The sequence below is a fragment of the Ranitomeya imitator genome, chromosome 1 (assembly GCF_032444005.1).
Source record: "Ranitomeya imitator isolate aRanImi1 chromosome 1, aRanImi1.pri, whole genome shotgun sequence".
Lineage (NCBI taxonomy): Eukaryota > Metazoa > Chordata > Amphibia > Anura > Dendrobatidae > Ranitomeya > Ranitomeya imitator.
Genome location: NC_091282.1, coordinates 524,918,499 through 524,938,924, shown reverse-complemented (window position 1 = coordinate 524,938,924; position 20,426 = coordinate 524,918,499). Strand labels below are relative to the sequence as shown.

At 44.5% G+C, this 20,426-nt stretch overlaps 1 protein-coding gene across 1 annotated transcript in view; it reads right to left on the bottom strand.

Moving 5' to 3' along the window:
- Positions 1-20,203, bottom strand: part of UGCG (UDP-glucose ceramide glucosyltransferase) — a 41,121-nt gene extending 20,918 nt beyond the window's left edge. Inside the window, exons 1-2 of the mRNA XM_069767001.1 lie at positions 19,710-20,203; positions 6,536-6,677 (exon numbers count right to left, since the gene is read on the bottom strand). Of these exons, the coding sequence (XP_069623102.1) occupies positions 6,536-6,677; positions 19,710-19,807 (240 nt within the window). The 5' untranslated portion in view covers positions 19,808-20,203. The remainder of the gene's footprint in view (positions 1-6,535; positions 6,678-19,709) is intronic.
- Between the last annotated feature and the right edge of the window lie 223 nt (positions 20,204-20,426).

Here is a 20,426-nt window from a genome sequence, read left to right as displayed (position 1 = left end):
AAGGCCTCTTACAGTGCCCTTAACATTTATGACCATGAGAGCATTGCTAGCAGGGCACCAAAGAAGCCTTGGCACTACTGTTTGTTTTATATGGTTGTATGTGATTTTAAAGCATTTTATTGCAGATTTTTAAATGGGGAAAACTTGCAATATACTATAATATTGGGAAAAGTGTAATTCCCTTTTCTTACATGGTAATCCCTTGTGCAATTCCTATGTGAATCTACCCTAAAAGTGAGAGAAATCCCAATAGAATATCGCGGGGAAGTAGAGTGGATGGTTAACGGATTATCGCTAGCGTTGCGTAAAGGTGGCCCATTTATGAAATATTAAGAAACGACAAGCAAGAGCTTCAAAAAAACAACTGGGAGCTATGTTGTAATTAATGTTGGAAAAGTACCCATAAAACATTCATATGAGAGATTGAAAATAGCAACAAGGGAGCAAATCCAAAGTGCTGGCATATAATCTCCTTGTTATCCTCCCTTCCTGCTGCAGTCTATAAATACTCCATATAAGCATGATGTGTGAAAATTACAGCTGATGTCAAGGTAAGTCATTACCTCGGTGCTAAGGAAACTCATGTGTGGCCTAACCAGAGAGCTGGTGAGCTCATCTCCATGACATAGTGTGTGACAAGCTCCTTAAGCTGTCCAACCTGTTACCTCCACAAAGAGCAGGCGAAACAGAGACCAATGTATGTGGTATACTCCGTGCACGGCAACACTTCCTCGTGATAGCCATAATAATGGTCAACAAACCCTGGGGAATGTGGCAGCCCTTATTCGGAATGACCACTTGCAGTATGAGACCGTTTCTTTGAAAAAGTAGCCTTAAAAGGGGATTTCAAACAAACAAAGAATATTAAAAGTTGATTTTATCCAATAAATTTTGGAGTAATAGTAATTTGCACAATTGGATGTGTCAAAAGAAAATGTTCCTGTGCCGAGATAATCTTATAATTGTGCCCCTGCTGTGTACTGTGTAATGTCTGTGTCTGACCGTACAGGTACATGGTCTGATCATACCACAGCTCCTGGGCAGGGGAGGAAACAAAACAGTATACAGATAGGACAGCAGGGGATCGCCGCTGATTCTTTCTGTGAGGTAAAACATTTCTCTGCCTGTTTTTGAACAATATTTTAACTTAAAAGAATCCCATGCTGCAATTTCTATATACTCTTTTGCTTCTTCCCTGCCCAGGAGCTGTGGTATGATCAGTCCATGTTCCTGTACGGTCCGACACAGCCATTACACAGTACACAGCAGGGGCACATTTATAAGATTATCTCAGCACAGGAACATTTTATATACACACATCCAATTGTGGAAATTATTATTCCAAGATCTATTTTAAAAAAAAAAAAATATTCGTGGGGAAACCCCCTTTAAGCACAAATTATTGAAATTATTGTTAATTCAGAAACAATTGATTAAAACTAACTTTGTTCATGGGACAATTCATTTAAGGCATCACATTGCAGCGGGGTTTTTTTTTTTATTGCAGCACTAGAGTACACTAACCAGCTGCGGTCTTCAGTGCTTCCCAGCAGTTTGTGACCCGCCGCTCCAGTGTTGCTGGCCAAGTCGGAGGTCACAATTCAATGAGCCTCTCATAGACTTACATTGAGATCTTGTGACTGTTACCTCTGACTTCTGCCAAGTAGGAAGTTGCGGTCACAAGACGGCAGCACGAAACGGATTGCTGCTGGAAGAGCTGAAGATCGCAACTGGTAAGCATAACACTAAGGTCAGAAAACTTGGATTAGTAGCACCACTCTGGCGCCGAAAGAAAAGACTCTGGAGTGCTGCTTTAATAATAAACCAAGATCCACAACTATTTATTCTGCGTTCGAAATATTCATATTTACCAAAAAACCACCTGGAGACGTCATGGCCTCCATATTACCCTGCTGTGCAGATGAATTCCTAAAACTACAGCGAGTGAGAAGAATGATGAAACAGGGAGGGAAGAAATCACCTTTCTGCCACCCTCTGCTACAGATCCCGAACCCTGATTTATTGCGCCACAGCATTTACACATGAATATGGATTTCACGTCGAAAACAAGGTTGAGCTGTAAAATACATCTTAACACACTGGCACTGCCCGCCGACATACATGCTGAGGCTTCAAGCAAGAGAACAGTTGGTGATTTTTCTAAGAATCATTTGCCAGTGTAATGCATTAATCAGGATTAAAAATAATAATGAACAAACCTTGATATGAAAAACAAGCTTTAAAAAAAAAAAAAAGGAACAATAGTGACTAGAAAGAGTGATCTACATGCCGATATGGTAGGCGGCCTTTCTAGCACTATGGGCATCCAATGCTTTGTTCTCTGCACATGATTATGGGTTAGCAGCATTATTAGCTGCTTAGCAGCCGAGCATGGCAACGAGCAGTAATGCCAGCTAGGAGGTGTGAAACCAGAAAATCAGCTCATCTCTCAATGAATGAATGCATGGGCGGCCGCAGACAACGAAAAACAATCTGATAAGATTACATCATGGTAGGCAGACTTATGACGGAAAAATAATGGGCATTTCACAAGCAAATCGCACCACGCACTAGTGTCTCCCGGCTATCGGATGAGAATCGGCAACAAAAAAAAAAAAAGAAGAAAACCAATTCCATACATACAGCATCCGATTTTTACAAATATATTGTCATTCTGTAACATAGGAAACTGTAAATGAATTATAGCTGTTGTAAGAAATACGGATTGCATACGGAAAACAAAAAAGTTGGCCAAGTTTTCAGGATAAAACGCAAGTGATTTTATTACATTGTAGTGTGAGCCTGGCATTAATGGGATGAATGTCACAGCATGCAGAGCTACTCTTCCTATCAGAAAAGATGGACCCCCCTCCAAGCAGTACCTGACAGAATTAAAGGGATTATCCGGGACTATTTGAGAACTAACAGGCATGTAGCTGGAAACTACCTGCCTGCTGCAGATGGCTGCCAAGTCAGAGCAATCACAAACTGCTCCTTCCGGCGATGCTGCGACTTCGGTCGACATCAATTCGACAGAGCAGCTGATTCTCTTCCGCTCTGTGACTGCAGATGTCAGGCTGACTGACAGCCGGCTAGCTCCCCGCTGTCTAACTGTGGGAAGCTGGCTGTCAGTCAGGAGGACACCAGCAGTCACACCCGGAAGTACAAAAGCTGCTGTGTCAACGTGAAGCAGCAAACAGGAAAGATAGGAGCGGTCTGTGACTGCTGAGCCAACGCAGGGTAGAAGAGGCAGGTAGTTAGCATAATAAGTTACTTAGTTCATATATATATATATATATATATATATATATATATATATATATATATATATATATATATATATATATATATATGTATATATGTGTATATATGTATATATGTGTATATATGTGTATATATATATGTATGTATGTATGTATGTATGTATGTATGTATGTATGTATGTATGTATATATATATATATATATATATATATATATATATATATGAAAAGCTACGGTAATCCAGAATAAACCCTTAAAAGGGAAGAGTCCCCTGAAAAAAGTGCTATTAACCTGCCGATATGGGGATGATCTGCAGGTTAATAGCGGTGTGAACCTGCCCGGCGCTGGCACTTAGACCCCCACTGCCGAGAGCCAGTGTTCGGGTTCCATTCTTGGGGGGAGGCCCCGGTTCAATCACTGCTCTATATAAAGAGAGTGTCAGTTTTAACCGCCCCTCAGCACTGACTGATAGCCGGCCTTAATGCGCTAAGCAGCTGTCAGTCAGTGGTGGTGGTGGGCCGAGATTACAGCTGCCACTCTCTACATACATAGAGGTGACTGAACTCGCACCGGCGCCTCTCCCAATACAGGAACCCGAATGCTACCCGGAGGAATAAAGTTCATTTCCTCTTGGCAGTGGGGGTCTAAGTGCCAGGTTAATGATGGTTTTTTTCTCCAGGTGACAGGTTCTCTCTAAATTAGGTCAATAGGGTCTGTCACTCGCCAGATCGAACGCTGGATTGTGGTTTCCGTACATGACAGAAACCAAGGCCGTGTCTGGTGTTATCTGTCAGCTTGCAGGCTCTCCTTATGGGGTATCCATGGAACAGTAAATGCCTGCTTTCTTCTGGGATGAAGAAGCAGAGCCCGGGGCTACACACAGATTGTCTGGCTCCCGATATTAGATCACTCATGCTGGGATTTTGTTTTTCTTTATCTACTTATTTTAACCTGTGCTGCAGTACGCACAAGTTCCAGAAATATATCTCCTTCCCGGCGGTTCCTAGCCTTCTTGCCCTATATGCTGTACAAGTAGGATTGCCTTCTACAGTAGGCACCTTTTATTTTCATTATTCAGCAGACATCGACAGGGCATGCTGTCTCAGCAAAGCAATACTTCATAGGCACTAAGTGGAGGTTGAGTAATTCAGGAGCATCAAGGTAGCGGAAAGTGCTGCAATGTGTGCAGAGAGACGGGCACACGACCCGAGGATGGCAGGGAGAGAGCACATTTCATTTGTTGGATCTAGAACTTCAAAAGTGGACTTTAGAAGAGGTCTCACATGTGAAAAGGTCTACTAACTATGGCCATAATATAGGACAATCACGATAAGTGTCAGTGGAACACAAACTTCCAGCACCGGAAACAAATTGGTCAGAATACATGAAGACCGATTCAGACAGAAACTAGAATGACTGCCCACAACACCACATCCCAATGTTCTAACATGCACCGGGCAAAAGGAAGGTGCCATCTGCCTGGCCCCATTAGATTATACATGCGAGCCTTCTAGTCTCTGATGGTCCCATAGATTTGGCTTAAATCTTACGGAACGTAGTCATGGAGATATTGAGTCTCAAAAATAATTATACTTATATAATACTATATAATTGTCTGAGGGTCACTTTCGTCTGTCTGTCCCAGATATTCATTGGTCGCGGCCTCTGTCTGTCATGGAATCCAAGTCGCTGATTGGTCGTGGCAAAACGCCCACGACCAATCAGCGACGGGCGCAGTCTGGCGGCAACATGGCAGCTCCTTCCTCCCTGCAGTCAGTGCCCGCTCCGTAATCCCCTCCTGTCAGCGCTCAAACAGGGTTAATGGCAGCGCTAATGGACCGCGTTATGCCGCGGTGTAACGCACTCTATTAACACTGCTATTAACCCTGTGTGACCAACTTTTTTACTATTGATGCTGCCTATGCAGCCTCAATAGTAAAAAGATCTAATGTTAAAAATAATTTAAAAAAATAAAAAATCATCATATACTCACATTCCGGCGCCTTTCCCGCTCCTCGCGACGCTCTGGTAACCGCTCCATGCAAGTGGCAGGTTCCGGTGGCAAGGATGGTATGCGACAACATGCCATGTCGTCACGGTCATGCGACCGCGACGTCATCACAGGTCCTGCGAGAAAGACCTGCCATGACGTCATGTGACCGCGACGTCATCACAGGTCCTGCGCCCATACCAACCCTGGGACCGGAAGCTGCTGCGTGCACAGCACAGGGCCAGGACTTAAACGGAGGGTGAGTATATGTTTATCTTTTATTTTAAGTCTGTATACTACATGACTCTGTGCTGTATACTCCGTCGCTGTGCAATATACTACACGGCTGGGCAATATACTACGTGGACATGCATATTCTAGAATACCCGATGCGTTAGAATCGGGCCACCATCTAGTGTATGTATGTATGTATTTATATTTCATTTTCTGCCCTTGCCCCATTACAAAGGATAAAGAAATGTAAGTTTATCTTCACTATTGACTTCAGAAGCTAGCCAAAGTCAATCAGTGCAATATTGTAAGGGTAAAATATTTAATAGCAAATGTGTTGATTGTAGATTACGGCTACTCTGGATTTTTTTTTTTTGGCAGAACAGAAAACTAGAACTCTAATGAAAGTATATTGGCTTCTAGATACCGAAGACGTATTGTTAGAGTAAGGTGCGGTCAGAATATTTACCTACTCGATGGCAGGTATCAGTCACCAGCTTTATGCTTTGCAAGCAGAGGGAACTATGAAATAGGGACAGAGACCCTTATTCCAGTGGTGTGACCTTGACGTAATGTTGATATCACTGCTTTATCTGCTAGTTTTCTTAATGAAGAGCTCAGTCTGATCCTTACCATTGATGGCTTTCTATCTGCATTGTGCATCAGTAGTTTTCTGCCTATGCACAGTGTAGACAATCAGTGATGTCAGGTTGTTCAGAGCTTATGAACATTGGGACTACATAACAGCTCATCACCAAGAAAACTAGCAGTGCTGCAGGAGATAAACGGTTTCATCAAAACTACAGCAAGAAACCCAGAAAGTGATCCAGTACAGGAATCAGAATGTTGGAAATTACCAATACTACAGTTTTTTTTTTTTTTAGACATATTTACCAAAAGCAGTAAGAAGTGCTTTCTTATATTTAAAGTTAAAAGGCAAAAAAAAAGCTACATTTTAAATGGTGGATGTATGCGGGTAAAAATAAAAATAGTTATGCGAATTAGACAATTTCTACAAAGCCATAGTCTTAAGAAATGATTGCATAAATACCTTTGGATAGTCCAATTCAAAGAAAGTTTCTAGGTTGTTGATGAGATTGGGGTCAACACCCTTTAGTGGTTTAAGAAGGGAAACTCCAGGAAGCTTGCTGTAAGGCTGCTTGTCGGACGCCTTCTTGTTGAGGTGTAGTCGCCTAAAAAAAAAAAAAAAAAAAAAGTTTATAAATTATTTATGCACATTATTAAGCTGCACTCATTCCATAAGGACCAAAAGTACAGGTGATTAGGTACACGTGTGATGCTTAATATACATCGCATGCCCATCAGTCTTGGGTATAGACACGGCAGTCACATTCCTACAACTACAGGGTCATGGTAGAGATATTGGTAATTCGTATACATTATATATAAACATTTACAGCACTGTTACATGCAAAGCATGTCTTCAGCCTATCATGACGTACATATCGTTTTTGACATGTAAGATTGCAATAATTGTGAAACCTATGAGAATTGTGGCAAAAATCACACAGATTCTGCACCAAAAATCACGAGATATACAGGCAGAGTTGTCATCTATGCAATCATTTGCACCACAGATCCAATTTCCGTAGAGCTTTTTTTTCTGCATTGTAAGGATGGGATTACATCTGATCCACAAACCTACGTTTATGTATGCATTACGCTGCAGATATTTCACCTAGAAAATCCTCAACGCATCTGTCCCGTGTGAATGTACTCACATAAGATCAGTGACACAGAGGTACATTATAATTGCAGTCTAAAGGCAATGTATTGTGGAATCATTCAACACAGACATGGTGTGGCCTTAAAGGGGTTCTCCAAAATCTCCCAAAAATGTCATAAATAACCTAAATTAGCAAATAGCAATCATTTTGCCTTTCTTATCACCATAGTCCAAGAAAATGGTCATTCACACTGCTCTCCACCTTGCCCTTCTAATCTAATACTGGAGATACCAGGGGTCTGAGGTAAGAGGTGGCTGCTCACACTGCTGTCCACCCTGTCCTTCTAACCTAATACTGGAGATACCAGAGATCTGAGGTAAGAGGTGGCTTCTCACACTGCTGTCTACTCTGTCCTTCTAATACTGGAGACACCAGAGGTCTGTGGTAAGAAGAGACTGCTCACACTGCTGTCTACTCTGTCCTTCTAATACTGGAGATACCAGAGGTCTGAGGTAAGAGGTGGCTGCTCACACTGCTGTCTGCTCTGTCCTTCTAATCTAATACTGGAGATACCAGAGGTCTGGGGTAAGAGGCAGCTGCTCACACTGCTGTCTACTCTATCCTTCAATCTAATACTGGAGACACCAGAGGTCTGAGGCGGATGCTCACACTGCTGTCTACTGTGTCCTTCTAATCTAATACTGGAGACATCTGGAGTGTGAGGTAAGAAGAGACTGCTCACACTGCTGTCCACTGTGTCTTTCTGATCTAATACTGGAGATACCAGAAGTCTGAGGTAAGAGGCGGCTGCTCACACTGCTGTCTACTCTGTCCTTCTAATCTAATACTGGAGGAACCAGAGGTCTGAGGTAAGAAGAGGCTGCTCACACTGCTGTCTACTTTCCCAGGGGAGCATTGCGGCTTTAAGTCTCCACCTCGACATGCTGCTTATGTCACTCTCCGCAAGGAGAAACAATACTTCTTGGATCCCGGTCAGACGCCTCTCAGTCAACCAAACCAGATCTCCACTTTGTACTGACGAGGGGCAGTACCCCGAAATACAGTGTCTGCAAATTGAGATTCTGTTTTGGCTATTATCCTAAGTCAGGTGACAAGGCTCGTTAAAGGGTCGACATTGACTGTTAGGATTGCTACTTCCGATATGTGGCACTAGAGTTCTAGTCCTCTTCCTCTCTGAAGAGACAATTTGCATATTTCCCAGAGGAGCATTGCGGCTTTAAGTCTCCTCACCTCGACATGCTTATCATGTCACTCTCCGCAAGGAGAAACGATACTTCTTGGATACTTCATTACTGAAATCTATGTTCAGTAACCCAACAGCTCTGAAGGAAGCAATCTAATGTACGCATTATCACTTGGGACCTATATTCCATCACTGTATATGAGATATTGCTGTGCAAGCAAAACTCGGCAGGAAGTGAACACAATGAGCGGCTTCAGCAAAAGTGTGACTATGCAACATAATCGTATGTTAAACACATAAAACTGAAATGCATTATTGTAAGTGCATGGGTCCTTAATACTGGATATTCTGTTACAAGTGCATGGGTCACTAATAGAGATGAGAGAACCAGTGATGTACGGTTTTGCCGAATATACAGTAAAAAGTTCAGTTAGGCTCTGAACTTTGTCAAAATCAGGGCTGCAAAAGGAAGCTGAATGGGGTAAAAGCAGGACAAGTGCCCTGCAAACAAATGTGGATAGGGAAATGACTTAAAGGGTTTGTGTCACCAAAGCAATCATAGGAAGTAAATGAATGACAAAACTTTCAACAGTGGCCTCAAGGAGACTAAGGCTTGCTACCACCAGTCCAGTTAAAAAATTTCACCCACATTGGATGTGCACAGGCAAATGCGCCTGTCTCATGACACCCCCTGCGAGGCCAAACACACATGCCAACAGTACACTTGCCGCAGGGAAGGCCAGCACCTCCAAGCTACAAAGGACAAGCTCAAGCCATGTGTCCAATTTGGAGACCCAGGAGGTTAAATGAGGTAGACGTGGAGACGGTGGAAGACTACATAAAGGACAGTACTCCCAGAGGCAGAGGGTACAGAGTACACAGCTGGCTGCAGAGTGCGCAGTCAGAATCTGTTCCTCACTCCACCCGCGTCCTACCCTATACCAATGAGAGCATAATGGCGGCGGCACTTGTGATCTGGCCTTTATACAGGCCGGATCACGTGATGCACCGACCAATCACAGCCATGGCAACACTTGTCATAATGAGATAGCTTTGGAAGTGCCCATAGTCTAAAAGGCTGTTGATTGGGTGCATTGCAGCCTTACAACAAGCTTTATTAGACTGGTGAACGCGGAAAGGAAAGGCGATACAGTAAAAAGTCAGTGTTCGGGGTTTGGTGCAGGACACTAGCATCCGGTACAAACCCTGAACTTTTCAGTTTGAGTTCGCTCATCCCTAGTCATTAACATACAGCACTGAGTGAGTAGACCATCACAATCAGACAGATCAATCTGTAACATACACTCAGCCTAACAGCATTCATCCACCCTACAGAACTGACAGTTCTTCATCACCGACCACATTCCAGCTTCAAACCACCTGCTTGCTGTGAGCATGTCTAGGCTTCTGACTAAGGTAGCGCACAAACACTTATCGCTGCGCTGGGATTCTAAAGGAACACTAGTTAAAAAGAAGAAAGAATACAGCCTGCAGGTGAAAATGCCACATCTGGATGTACTTGTGCTGATATGCAGTATGTGAATACTCCCCTTTTATTTCTTTTTGCAGATTTTGGGTGTGGGTTCTGTACTAACAGTCTGCTACAAGGTACGCAAGTGACTGGGGTTAGGCAAAATCCCGTTCAGACCAAGCGGGGATTCAGGCTATGTACACACGTAGGAAAAGAGGTGCAGAATTTTTTTGCACAAAATCCGCATCTCCTGGCAGAATCCGCAGCCGTGGACTTGTTTTTATGCGGATTTTGTGCGGTTTTGATGCGGATTTTGTGCGGAATTGATGCGGATTTTGTGCGGAATTGATGCGGATTTTGTGCGGAATTGATGCGGATTTTGTGCGGAATTGATGCGGATTTTGTGCGGAATTGATGCGGATTTTGTGCGGAATTGATGCGGATTTTGTGCGGAATTGATGCGGATTTTGTGCGGAATTGATGCGGATTTTGTGCGGAATTGATGCGGATTTTGTGCGGAATTGATGCGGATTTTGTGCGGAATTGATGCGGATTTTGTGCGGAATTGATGCGGATTTTGTGCGGAATTGATGCGGATTTTGTGCGGAATTGATGCGGATTTTGTGCGGAATTGATGCGGATTTTGTGCGGAATTGATGCGGATTTTGTGCGGAATTGATGCGGATTTTGTGCGGAATTGATGCGGATTTTGTGCGGAATTGATGCGGATTTTGTGCGGAATTGATGCGGATTTTGTGCGGAATTGATGCGGATTTTGTGCGGAATTGATGCGGATTTTGTGCGGAATTGATGCGGATTTTGTGCGGAATTGATGCGGATTTTTAACATGGAGGAGTGCAAAAACATCTGCAGATCCGCACAAAAGAAAATCTGCACAGCTTTTTTTCCCCCATTAAATAACATTGTACTATACACCACAGTGTGGATCTGCAGCGTTTCTGCGCGGAAAAATCCGCTGCGGATCCACAGCAAATCCGCATTGTGTGCACATAGCCTTAAAGGATATTCACATGCAGTTTCAACTACATAAAAGGTGATCCCCCCTACTCTGGAATTCTCTACCACAACATATCAGACTCTCGCCTACCATCGAAACCTTCAAAAAGAACCTGAAGACCCACCTCTTCCGACTAGCCTATAACCTGCAGTAACCACCGATCGACCAAACCGCTGCACGGCCAGCTCTACCCTCACCTACTGTATCCTCACCCATCCCTTGTAGATTGTGAGCCCTTGCGGGCAGGGTCCTATCTCCTCCTGTACCAGTTGTGACTTGTATTGTTCAAGATTATTGTACTTGTTTTTATTATGTATACCCCTCCTCACATGTAAAGTGCCATGGAATAAATGGCGCTATAATAATAAATAATAATAATAATAATAATAATCTTTCACCTAAAGTATAGTGGCACCATAGCTTTTACTTCTGTACTTGTGTAGTGGTAAACACTGAATATCCAAAAGGAAATGGACGGTAACTCCTGCTCCATCTGTAACACTACTGACTACTGAATCAATTGAACCAGAAAAAATGCATTAAAAATCAAGCAAAAAAAAGAAATAAAAAAATCAAAGCCACAACTTCAGGGCGAACATAACCTTAGCGTTGTCCATCCTGAGAATTTCTGCATTCCTTCATACATGTCTTCCAGTTTGGAAGCTTTGTAAGGAGCATTTCTTAGCACACCCAATTGGTTTTACACAAGACGCCCAGAGAAGAGAAATCACAAGGGCCGAAAACAAAAGGACTAGTTATATACTTAAATATCTGTAACCAATCTGCAGCATGTGGATTCTGCTCTTACCAGCAGAAAGTATTACGCTCCTTTACCCTCTCTTGTTAATTGTGTATCTTCTGATTGTGGGGTGGGGGTGTCAATTCATATGGAGAACCGCTTCTTCTATACAAACTATACAAATGGAAAAAGTGCATGTCCTTTTCGAACTCTGGGAGATGCAGCCATTTTCTCCGTTGTTGACTTTTGTTATTTTTCCTTCTCGCCTTTCAAGAGCCATAACCTTTTTTTTTTTTCTTCCACATAGACGTATGAAGGTTTGTTTTTTGCAGGAAGTGTACTTTTCAATAACACTTAAAAAAAAAACAAAAAAAAAAAACAACATTCTTTCATTAAAAAAAAAAAAGGGTCTTTTTCGCCATATTATTTTGATTTTTGGATGACCAACTGGTACCTTGCTTTTTTGTGGGCGAGCAGTAAATTTTATTGGTACCATTTTGGGTCCATACAACATTTTTTTTTATTTTTTTTCAAGCAATTTATTTTCTTAGGCCGGGGTCACACTTGAGAGTGCAATGTGAAAAACTCACGCGAGTCTCTCGCATCAATACCCGGCTGCCGGCACTCGGGACCAGAGCGTACGACTGCATAGAAATACATTCAGCTGCACGCTCCGGTCGTGAGTTCCGGCAGCCGGGTATTGAGGCGAGTTTCTCGCATTGCACTTGCAAGTGTGACCCCGGCCTTAGACAACGCGGCTGTCAGACAGGGCTATATGGGAATGTTCCCCAGCTGCCATGACAACCCTTCAGCACTTTGTTATGGTTTTGCTGGGGTGAGGTTAACGGTCTATGACGCCGGTACAGTTGAATGCAATGATGGAGGAGAGAGCGTCACCTGTCGCTCCCTCTCCCATCATTCCCCACTCTGCCTCTGACACTGCGGGTGCGCGCGCACTCACTGTGTCCCAGGCAGAGCAGCAGCAGCCGCCGAGACAGGAGCAGATAGCAACGCGGGCACGAGGTGAGGAGTGTTTTTTTTTTTTACTGGACTGCGGGGCCATTCGGGGGGGGGGGGGGAGGGGGAGATGTGGGCTCTGCTGTATACTACTATGTGGGCTCTGCTGTATACTACTATGTGGCCTGTGCTATATACTACTGTGTGGGCAGTGCTATATACTACTATGTGGGCTGTGCTGTATACTGCTACATGGGCTGTGTTATCTGCTATGCGGGTTGTGCTATATACTATGGGGATATATTATATTCTATGGGGAGGCCGTGTTATATACTTTGTGGCTGTTACCGTATATACTATTGTGGGGGTATATTATATTCTATGGGGGCGGCTGTGTTATACTATGGGGAGCTGCATTATATTCTATGGGGGCTACATTATATATTATGGGGAGGTGGGCTGTATTATATACTCTGGGGTGGCGCCATTATACTCTGGGGTGGCTACTCTGGTCAATATGGCCATGTGAGGGCTTATTTTTTGCGGGACGAGTTGCACTTTTGAACGCACCATTGGTTTTAGCATGTCGTGTACTCGAAAACAGGAAAAAAAATCCAAGTGTGGTGAAATTGCAAAAAAAGTGCAATCCCACACTTGTTTTTTGTTTGGCTTTTTTGCTAGGTTCACTAAATGCTAAAACTGACCTGCCATTATGATTCTCCAAGTCATTACGAGTTCATAGACACCAAATATGTCTAGGTTTTATTTTATCTATGTGATGAAAAAAATTCCAAAGTTTGATTAAAAAAAAAAAAAAAGTGCGCCATTTTCCGATACCTGTAGCGTCTCCATTTTCCGTGATCGGGTCGGGTGAGGGCTTATTTTGGCGTGCCGAACTGACGTTTTTAATATCACTTTTGTGCAGATATGATCTTTTGATCGCATATTATTGCATTATAATGCAATGTCACGGCGACCAGAAAAAAGTAATTCTGGCATTTTGATTTTCTTTTTTTTTCGATATGCCGTTTAGCGATCAGGTAAATATTTTTATTGTAATTGATAGATCGGGTGATTCTGAACTCTGCGATACCAAATATGTCTGATTGATTTTATTTTTATTGTTTTATTTTGAATGGGGCGAAAGGGAGTGATTTGAACTTATACTTTTAATCAATTTTTTTTTTTTTTACTTTTGGCATGCTTCAGTAGCCTCCATGGGAGGCTAGAAGCTGTCACAACTAAATCGGCTCTGCTACATAGAGCAGGGGTGTCAAACTGCATTCCTCGAGGGCTGCAAACAGGTCAGGTTTTCAGGATTTCTTTGTACTGCACAGGTGATAATTTAATCACCTACACAAATAATGAGTTGGTGATTAAATTATCACCTGTGCAGTACAAGGAAATCCTGAAAACATGACCTGTTTGCAGCCCTCGAGGAATGCAGTTTGACACCCCTGACATAGAGGCCATGCTCAGATCGCCTCTATGTAGCAGAATTACTGCATTGCTATAAGCGCCGACCACAAGGTGGCGCTCATAGCAATCAGGCAACAACCATAGAGGTCTCCAGGAAAACTCTGGCTGTCATGCCGACACACCGCTGACCCCCGATCACGTGACGGGGGGTCAGTGGTGCACGTATTTCTGGCCCAATGGCCAGAAGTGCGTGTTAAATGCCGCTGTCAGAGTTGACAGCTGCATTTATCTAGTTAATAGGCGCAGGCGGATCACGATTCTACCCACGCCTATTGTGGGCACGTCAGCTGTTTAAAACAGCTGACATGTTGTGGCTTTGAGGTTGACTCACTGCCGGAGCCCACCTCAAAGAGAGGCTTCTGACGTTGGACGTACTATCCCATCTGCTGTCAGAAAGAGGTTAAAGGCTGCTGTAACTATTGAAGCTAGCGCTAATCATAGCACTTAGGTCATGTTCACACGTTCAGTATTTGGTCAGTATTTTACCTCAGTATCTGTAAGCCAAAACCAGGAGTGGGTGATAATACAGAAGTGGTGCATATGTTTCTATTATACTTTTCCTCTGACTGTCCCACTCCTGGTTTTGGCTTACAGATACTGAGGTAAAATACTAAACAAAATACTGCTGTGTGAACGTGGCCTTAATCTTGGGTGCCAGCACATACCATAAATGTACACTGGATGTCACCAAACGGATTAAAAGACTTATTTGGAAAATCCACATAAAAATGGCGGTGTAATGTTTTTTGAAAATTTTCCTGTCTAATGGTAGAACCAGTCCAGCTCTATGTAAGGCTACGTTCACATTTGCGTTATTGTGTGTTGCGTCGGCGACGCAACGCACAACGCATGCAAAACGCATTGTTTTGTGATGCATGCGTCCATTTTTGGCTTGATTTTGGACGAAAAAAAAAATGCAACTTGCAGTGTCCTCTACGGCCTGACGCTTGCGCCAAAAATGACGCATGCGTCACAAAACGCAAGACAACGCCTGTCCATGCGCCCCCATGTTAAATATAGGGGCGCATGACGCATGCTTCGCCGCAGCTGTGCCCGACGCAACGCTAATGTGAACGTAGCCCAACAGGTGTAAAAGCGACCGGATATCTGTCATTTAAAGTATGTTCCCACCTACGAACAAGGCATGCATTCTTTGTCCCAGCATGCAAAACATTTGTTTCTGCCTGTAGGAGGAATGTCTTGTCCAGTAGCACAAGTTACAAAGCGCACCCAGTGGATGGATGTGAACAAGATGAAACCTTGAGCCGCTCAATAAAACTGGTCACCACAAACACACAAGGACCCGGCCATCAAACGTCATGCAAAAGCCTAATCTTAGTGACACGCAAGACACAAACATAGATTTTGACATGGAGATGTTTATTTCCATAGAAAGAAGAAGCTTATATACCATGGAATCTAAGGACTGAGCATCCTGAAAACCAACCTGGCTGATTATACTTGGGCAACGACCAGGGGAATCACACTTGTTAATTTTCCTATTGACTAATTTGACTATTGATTGATCCTGTTGAACTTAAAAACGTTTTGATCATTTGTATAGCTTTATTGTATGCACATTAAGGCCAAGTTCAGACGGTCATACTAAAACTCGAGCCACAAATTGTAGACGTGATCAAGTCCGTGCTCTTCTGTATAGCGGTGGCACATTAGCGATAATGGGTGAATTTACTCTCCATGTGCAGTTTGTGGTGCATGTGGACAGCACACGTACGTATAAGGCTACGTTCACACTAGCGTTGTGCGCCGCTGCGTCGGTGACGCGACGCACAACGCACCGAAAAACGCGTGCAAACGCACGCAAAAACGCTGCGTTTTTCGGCGCGTGCGTCGTTTATTGACGAAAATCGGATGCAAGAAAAATGCAACTTGTTGCGTTTTCTTGGTCCGACGCTAGCGTAAAAAAAGACGCACGTGTCGGAAAACGCAACAAGCAAAAACGCATGCGTCCCACATGTTAAACATAGGGGCGCATGACGCGTGCGTCGCCGCTGCGTCGCCCGACGCTAGCGCGACGCACACTAGCCGAACGCTAGTGTGAACGTAGCCTAATATGTTCATCTGAACAAACCCTTATACAACGAAAGCTGGCAGTCACTGAAAAAAAAAAACACAGGTGATACCAAATTTCCTCCAAAAACTATACGTCAGTCTACTTCGCTCCCCCTGCTCTATAACAGGGTGACTGCAGACTGGACTACATTTTTATGGTGACCGGTTCTCTTTAGTTTAGTTCTTTAAAAAAAAAAAAAAAAAAGCTAGTATTTAACTAAAATATAACCAAGATCTTAATCAGAATGAGGGGGAGAAAAACAGTTTGGCAAAAATATTCCCATGCTTACAAAAGATTTCTACGGCCAGTGGGCACCGCCATGTGTACAGTACAAACCTCATGTGTATTGGTGCATGCAAAATGCTGATTAATCAGACAGTGGATACCGAGAGAAAACCAATGAGCTGGAACAAAGCATTTTTTAAGGACACGGTAGAAGATGCATGTATGTTTAAGAGCAGAAGGCAAATACCTTCTACTGTCTGAACTATTTCCTAAATCTGGACTGAAGCTGAAAGCCAATGGTTAATCCGATCCCCAAACCCACAAATGGGCAGAGGAAACCCTTCTAAAAAGCTGACGGTAATAGGAAAAGCATTTCAAGGAAATGATGCTGAGACCAAGTGAATAAGAATGAAGCAACACAATAACCCTTCTCAGCCGAAATAGCAAAGTGACATAGATAATCCGGTTAACTGCGCCGCTGATCCCTTGAGATGCCAACAAGTCATGGGTGACCAGAACAGCTGTGGCTTATGCACTCCCAGCTACAGGTGCCGTCCTCGAACACTGCTGACAATACCACAAGAGCCACCCTTCTTATTAGGTGGATGGTCCCACGGTAACCAGGCCCTGCCCCAATTTTGTGCATGACCATACACTGGAGACTGTGCCCACGGTACTGAACGTAGTAACTGTATATCGGAAGGCCTCTTTCCTGTTAGATCTTGGCAAGGTGAGAATGGAACGTTCACCACTGAGGAAATCGAAGGAGTTCCTTCCATACACTTCAAAATCCAGGTAAATAAAACTATGTGTGATCAGATCCATAGCTGCTAAACAATTCTGCTCCATTTCTGGATCATTGCGTGCAAGGACCTTCCCACCCAGGTTTCCTATACCACTGAATGCCCAATCTGCGTACTCACCCTGTCGTACTCCCCCTACATATCTAGTAATGTCTGCTAAGACACCGATAAACCCTCCAAGTACCGCACCCTAACCCATGTGATTCAATAGATGAAGACAATAACAGCATGCACTACTTTCTACCAAGTCTCGGATGAGCCTCGCCCATTCACGTCTAAATCAGATCCCACAGAACATCAGAGAGGGATCCAGTTTTTAGGCACAGATTTCTATTAGAAATATAGGAACTTGGATTTGATCAAGTACATGTTTCAGCGTAGTTGGATGAAATGATCGCACACGGCCGTAACCAAACAGGGAATGACTGGGACAAGTATGACAAGGTCATGGCGAGGGGAAAGGGAGCAACCGTGTTACGCCAAATCACACATGAACAATACTAGGGGGCCAAGGACCACAAAACTTGGAGAAAAGATGCGATGCTGACAAATTTAGCAAGCTGAGGGGATACCACCCTAACAGTGCCGTAACTATAAACTTCGGGGCCCCGGGGCAAAACTTCATAGTGGGGCCCTCAACATTTCAATCACTAGAGGTTGTGCGGAACGTGGTAAAGCCTGTGACGCATTGTTGTATACAACACACAGGCTTCGCCACGTTCCGCAAGACCTTTAATAGATTTTGTTTATGATGCAAGTTTTAGAAGTTAAATATTCAGTGAATATGTTGGTAAAAAATTAATTTTTTGAATTTTCCAATCAGTTTGGGGCCCCTTGGGTGGTTGGGGCCCCGGCTGCCGTTACGGCCCTGCACCCTAAGAGGCTGCGTGCAATGAAAGAACATTACTAAACTGGGCCCAAAAGAGCAGAATAGCACAAGAGAAAGATCCATGGCTCCAACCATAGGAAGCACAAGAGCAGAAGCGGTCTGCAGAGGCCAAAGCCACTACCTGGGGCAGATCACGCAGTCACTAGATGGTCACGGCTGCCATGTCAGTGCCAGCCTCTGCCAACCCACATCACATGATCTGCTGATGCAGCACAAAGTTTAATGATCTTATTGTAGCCACGATCACAGACTCAGAGCACAAAGGCTAAAAGTTAATGGTGCATTATCTCAGGAGACGATAATGAGCAGAACTCCAGCAGTCAGCAGTATAGCCGGCATCACATCCGAGATTCACCAACGAGGGGCTTCATTCATACTGCACCAAATATCCGCACGGCACAAGGGGCACAGCATGAGCCCAGAGAGGAGAAACTAGGGGGGTGCCTGCCGATCTGAGGAAGTATAGGAAATGGGCAGGGGAAGATATGGAAAATGGCAGCAGTGCCATGTCTGAGGGTGACAACAGACCTTCTTACAGAAATTCTAAGGCTATAAATGGAAGTACAAAGGAGGGAGAAAAAAAAACAGGAATAGAGTGCTTGAGCAGACACTTGAAATGTCAATAGCAGCATGACAGCGAGAAGACGTCCCCCTCCCCCATCGGAAACTGCCTCTTCCTCCTGCCATGCAAAAATGACCCACAGCACCAGGGGAGCCCACCATGTAACGTGCACACGTGTATGCTGCCCGCAGCGCCCACTCACACATACCCATATACTTGTAGCTCGGCCATGCATGTATGATATCACAGATATGTAACCGGGACGGCACATATGGAGCTCATACAGTACACGCATGGATACCGCTCAGACCAGCACGCAAGTAGCCCACAGCGAGCATATGCAACCCGGGGAACACAGATATGTAGGTGTGTGTGTGTGTACACACACACATACATATATAGCACACTCACCATGTAAAGTGTGTATACACACACATATATATACACATATATAGCACGGTGTGTGCACACGCACACACGTAGCCCACAGTGAATATATATACACACAAACATATACATGTATATAGCCCCGACGCGCGTGCACATTATATACAAGTATATATTACCCTGACGCGCGTACACACACATTATATATATATATATATATATATATATATATATAGCCCCGACACACACACACACATACATATATAGCGCACGCACACTCACCATGTAAAGTGTGTATACACCCACACATACATATATATACACACATATATAGCACGGTGTGCGCACACGCACACACGTAGCCCATAGTGAATATATACACACAAACATATACATGTATATAGCCCCGACGCGCGCGCACATTATATACAAGTATATATTACCCTGACGCGCGTACATATATATATACATATATATATATATATATATATATATATATATATATATAGCCCCGACACACACACACACACACATGTGCCTCCACACAGCCCTCAGCACTGCTGCTCCGGTCACCTGTGCACACACAATCCATTCATCCCGCCGCCGGATCGCCACCACTACTCCCCCAACCTCCGGTGACGGGCAGGCCAGGTCGCAGCCTCCATCCCCAGCCTGGCATGTGACCACCGTGCAGGGAGACCCCCGCACACACCGCAGCAGGCTACTTACGTGTAGACGATGGATAAGAAATGCATGAACCATAGGACGAAGAAAAGGATGACGCCGAAGATGGCGAGACCTTGTAGGGCCAGATCAAGGACGGCCATAACCGGGGGAACGCTCCGTATGTCTCCTCCTGTGTATGACGGGCGTGGGGCAGTGATCGGCGGCAAGTGTCAGTACTGTGTCACCACACACGACATGGACGCGGCAGAGCTGGTGACTAACAGCCGTGTATCAGGGTGAGTGCACTGAGCGGCTCCGCCGGCGACCTGTACCGTGCTCCCGATCCCCACCGCTCAATGTGACGCTCCACTAACTGACACCGGCGCCACAGCAGCACAGAGCACACCAGCTCTACACCCCTCTCAGCCAGCCGCGTAGCTACGCCCCCTCTGTTACCACGCCCACCCATGTCCGGCTCGTCCCTCACACAACGCCACCGCCGTGCTAAACACTCCCTACTGTTCTGCTAGCGAACACGCCCCGCGCCGCCTCACCGTGACCACGCCCCTCCGCTGGCCCCCCTGGTAGGTAGCAGGTAGGCGGGGCGGAACCACAACCTTGCCGAGTGAGAGTGCCGTCTGCAGCCAGTGACGTCGTGAGAGAGAGAAAGAGGCGGTGCCGGAAAGTGTGTAACTGCGGAACGTGTGGGGAGAGCGTGTCGTCATCCTCCTGGGCTACTGCTGAGCGCTGGTGGTGTCTGTGGTCACAGGACTGGAAATG